The sequence below is a fragment of the Morone saxatilis genome, unplaced genomic scaffold (assembly GCF_004916995.1).
Source record: "Morone saxatilis isolate NCDOM2014 unplaced genomic scaffold, NCSU_SB_2.0 Contig20, whole genome shotgun sequence".
NCBI classification, from domain to species: domain Eukaryota; kingdom Metazoa; phylum Chordata; class Actinopteri; family Moronidae; genus Morone; species Morone saxatilis.
Genome location: NW_023339763.1, coordinates 19,526,613 through 19,531,179, shown reverse-complemented (window position 1 = coordinate 19,531,179; position 4,567 = coordinate 19,526,613). Strand labels below are relative to the sequence as shown.

Genomic DNA, 4,567 nt, shown 5'->3' with positions numbered 1-4,567 from the left:
CAGTGAATTAAAGTCTTCATGTTGACTATTCTAGTCTGAGGTTTCTTCGTCATGCTTACGTGAGTAATATTGTCCCATCGGGGGAAAAAAAGATCAGCTAAAGGTTTTTTAGATTCATTTCACATTAGTCATAAAAAAAAAATATAAAACTCACCTCAGAGGAATTTTGACGGCCAGATATCTATCAATTGCAATAGCAAGGAGACTGAAAATGGAGCTTTGTGTCAGCACCAAGACAAAACATGCCAGGAACAGGCACCCATAGAAGTCCAGCTGTATGCCGAGGCTGATGGTTATGGCAAAGGGGATGGCGAGGCAGCCGACCAGAATATCAGCCACAGCCAGAGACACCAGAAAATAGTTGGTGGCGTTCTTCAAAGTGGTGTTGATCGCGACAGCCCAGCAAACCAGTATGTTGCCGGATATGGAGAGAACAGCAATTACTACTTCAATCACGATGTAGAACGAATTCATCTCAGCAAAGTGTGTTAAAGGACTAAAAGCTGTAGGCTGTTCACAGAGAAGACGGTCACTGCTTCTAGTCCCAGAGGAGTAAAGAAGTCTTTCTGCTGTAATCCAGGAATATCCCGCAAGTGTGAGCTGCAGAACCAGCCATCTGAGGAAGGGAAAAGGATTTATTCATAGTTAGAAAAAGGAACAAAATACTATTTCTGCATCTCAAAGTTTCCCAAAGCTGTACAATGTGCCTCAAATACAGCAACCCTCCAGCCCTGCTGCAGAAGGGAAGCCATAAAACAGTCAGAAAGTCACTGAACGTTGTTGCTGCTCACCTTAATGAACCTGTACATCTTCTCTGGATGTTTTTCACACCAAGAGCGACCGACCCGTGGAGCGTCTCAGCGGCATCTGCGGATCTGTAGCGTAGGCAGAGTGTGACACAACTTCCCCCCCGACAGCAGTTTTGAAGTGGAGGGAGAAACGCAAGAAAAAAAAAGGGGGGAAAAAACTCAATTTCACAGAGAAGCCACGCCCCAAACACACACACATATACACGTACACACACATACACACACACACACATTCGCACGCGGTGACAAGTAGCACAATACGGTTGGAATCCCGCAGCGTCACCTGACCGTCGTGCGTATTTACGCGCCGGTTAAACTGCATCCAACTACGCCCCCACGTGCTTTCCGTTTAATGTAAACGCGGTCTTGTTTGTACAGCACACGACTCCCAGACACTCTGCTTCATCTGGTTTCTATCAGGCCGAAATCGCGACGTTTTGCCCCCCCTGCCAGGGACTCAGTGGAGGCAAACGCAGCCAAAAAAAATGGATTTCCTCACGCTTTTACGAAATATTGTTTACCTTCCGCTTCTGGCTGACGCAAAGGCATGAGATGAAGTCAGAGTAAAGAGTAATGCTTATATGTGGAAATCAGTTTTAAAGAGATTTGTGGCTCATGATCTTAATGCAAACTGAAATGGTTTGGCTTCATTATTGGGTGTTTGTCTCATGATGATCACTAAACTCTCCACATGGTCAGACAGAATGGTTACCCACTTTCACTCTGTTTACCAAACAGACCCTATAAAGTTTTTTTCCTTTACTTATTCAAGCATTTTTTTAAATTCTCTTCAGACTCATTTTTATTGAGATATTTCAATTAACTCTAAGTGTTACTTCATGGGTACCGCTGCCACTGCGTTTCCACTCAGTGTTCCCACACACCCAAATGTTTTACTGCCCTGGCACAGAGCTTTACTGGCCACAGTGGAAAAGCAGTTAAACCTCAACCAGAGCAGCACACTGAGAAGCTGGTGCATTCACATAGTAGCTTAACTGAAAAGGAGCGTCTTTGTGTCCCAACATAACCTGAAGAATACTATCAAAAAGTCAATGATTGAATATAAAACTTGACAATCCTTTATTGAGCAATATCAATCCAACAGGCCTCCAAGTCTGACATCCGTTAATAGAAAACTGCATACATATCTGTCCACATTCTCACTTTTCAGGATGCATGTAAATAAATAAATAACATTTTTTATCTTCCAAAACATAAGGGCATCTGCAAACAGAGGCTTGTCTAAATCGTGTTGTGCCTTAACTCCTACATGTAAAAGTCATCCTCTTTAACATGGCATGCCAAATATATATGTATATTTTGCAAAGCAGCTGCAGTACCATAGTTGTTGAGAGAGTCTTGAAGGAAAACGTGAAGAAACGACACAGGAGGGCACAGTACGACGGTTTGATTCAGCCAATCCTTAATGCTGTAAACAAAGCAAACATAGAGATCAATCTGTTTTCATAAAAAATATTTCTACAAAACTATTCAGCAACTCTCGTCGTGTTAAATCAGTTTAGTGTTGCGTCACAGATGGCAGCTATAGGGTTTATATCTATCTTTAAGGACACACACAATTAAAGGTGGAAAATATAAAGGCTTTAGTTCAACTCAAACCTGTCAAAATACTTTCTGCTCTGCAAAGTAGGACTCCAGCGTGTTCACTATAAGCACTCGATGTGAGAACTGATCGAGTCTTTGAAGCAACATTTCAGCAAAATGTACCAAAAGTTGAGTTCACTCTTTGATGTTGAGTGAAAGGAGATGTCACACTGCACACTCAGACAGAAGGTTCCACTTTATCCATGCATAGATAGTCTTGTATAATTTTGTCAGAATATTTGGCACATGTTCAAACTGGTTATGTGTCTCCTGACTGCAGGTTTTGTCCATTTGGGTTTCAGCATTGACTGTAGCGTCCTGTTATGAGAGAACAGCTGCTCTGTGACTGTTTCTTAATTCCTCGGCCATGTCTCTAGTGTCAAACGTTGAGCAGGAGAGGGGTTGAGGTGGCAGAGGGTGGTCTGTCCAGTAGGTGAATGTAGTGCTGACAGATGCTGACAGAAGAGTGTTGCAGTGCCTCTGATCCGTCGGTCTCCAGCTCCTCTTTCCACCGCCGGTCAGGTCTCAAAGTACTTGTAGATCTGAGAGACGTACAGCATGACACTCTGCCAGTCAGGCCTGTCGGTCTTCATGAGCTCCTCAATGTCCTGTTTGACACAAAAAAGAGGGGAAAGAACAATTAAGTAGGTAGGTGGAGGAATCCACAAATAGGTTTGAGACCACTATTGTCATCTCACAGGAGGGCCACTTTAACGGTCAAGTAAGTGCGACCACAGACCAACCTCCAAGCAATGGAGGCTTAATGCATCTCTTCTGAACGCTAAATAATTTGTCTCCTTCATCATAGCAGTAGCATAGAGTTTAAGGAATATTTAAATACCAATACCTCGCCTGAAACATCACCATTGATACTGTGGGATTGTACTAAAGCATATATCAGGGGCCGAATTATTTCATTTTCGGCCGCCAGGAAAAAACAAAGAGTCTAAACAGAGAGAACTGGAGGATAAAATAAAAGAGCTTGAACAAAAACACAAAAAATCGGCTTCAATCAGTATCCTAAATAATTTGAATGCAGCTCGTAGAGAACTTAATAGTTTACTATCGTACAAAATTGAGGGAACACTGAGATTTACCAAGCAGCGATACTAGGAATATGGCAATAGGGCAAGTAGATTATTGGCATTTAGTTTAGGAAACAGCAGGCATCTAACATGGTGCAGAGAGTAAAGTTACAGGACACCTTTGTTACAAAACCTAATAAAATAGCAGAATCCTTTGCAGAGTTTTACAAAGGCTTATATAAAAATACAGACACAGAGTTTCTGAACCACATAAAATTGCCCTGAACTGACAAGTCTGCAGCAGAGAAGAGTTAGATAGACCAATTGAAGAAAGCAGTGATTTCATCTCTCAAAAACAATAAAAGCCCAGGTCCAGATGATATATTAATGAATTTTACTTGCTGTCACCGCTGCTGCTAAAGACATACCGGCATGCACTTGAATCAAAAACTATGGCACCATCCTGGAATGAGGCACCTATAGTGGTGATACATAAGGAGGGTAAAGATCCCACTGAATGTCAATCCTACAGACCAATATCACTGCTGAATGGGGACCTGCGTATATTAACGGCAGTCAGGCGAGTGAATCAGATAAATCACTCAATAATCCAGCCTGATCGCAGACTGGATTCATCACCTGGGAATATTTACGAATAATGCCGCTTACTAAACACAATATCTCACCAGCAAGATGGCACATTAGAATCATAATTATATCCTTAGATGCCCAAAAGGCATTCGACCGTGTACATGGCAACTATTTATTTCCAACATAAAGCGACTTAGATTCAGCCCTACTTATAACCTTGTACCAATCATTGTCACCTCTCGTCCCACAGGCTGCTGCTCCACCAGTTACCATGCGCTCGTAGATCCCAGAGATTCACCTTTGGAACCGTGGATGCCGACACACCCCCGGCTGTTCTTTTCCCACCTTTACCTATTGCCCCACCTTAGTATGCCCCGGAACCCCGCTAGCCCAACTCCATCCAGGGATACTCCTCGCTCACCTAACAGCGCCCAATTGTAATTCTGACCAGCAGACACACCGATCCGCTTTATGCTGATGTGTCAATTCTGTATCTGACAAAACCCGGCCATTAACGATACCACATTAAAAAGACAA

At 42.8% G+C, this 4,567-nt stretch overlaps 2 protein-coding genes across 3 annotated transcripts in view; both read right to left on the bottom strand.

Moving 5' to 3' along the window:
- The window catches only part of adora2b (adenosine A2b receptor), a 10,519-nt gene extending 9,510 nt beyond the window's left edge, over positions 1–1,009 (bottom strand). The window contains exons 1-2 of the mRNA XM_035667169.1: positions 792–1,009; positions 155–616 (exon numbers count right to left, since the gene is read on the bottom strand). Coding sequence (XP_035523062.1) covers positions 155–474 — 320 coding nt within the window. The 5' untranslated portion in view covers positions 475–616; positions 792–1,009. The remainder of the gene's footprint in view (positions 1–154; positions 617–791) is intronic.
- An 853-nt stretch (positions 1,010–1,862) lies between these two features.
- specc1 (sperm antigen with calponin homology and coiled-coil domains 1) overlaps positions 1,863–4,567 on the bottom strand; it is a 67,223-nt gene continuing 64,518 nt past the window's right edge. For both annotated transcript variants that reach the window (XM_035666615.1, XM_035666614.1), the window contains exon 15: positions 1,863–3,022. In XM_035666615.1, coding sequence (XP_035522508.1) covers positions 2,933–3,022 — 90 coding nt within the window. In that variant the 3' untranslated portion in view covers positions 1,863–2,932. The remainder of the gene's footprint in view (positions 3,023–4,567) is intronic.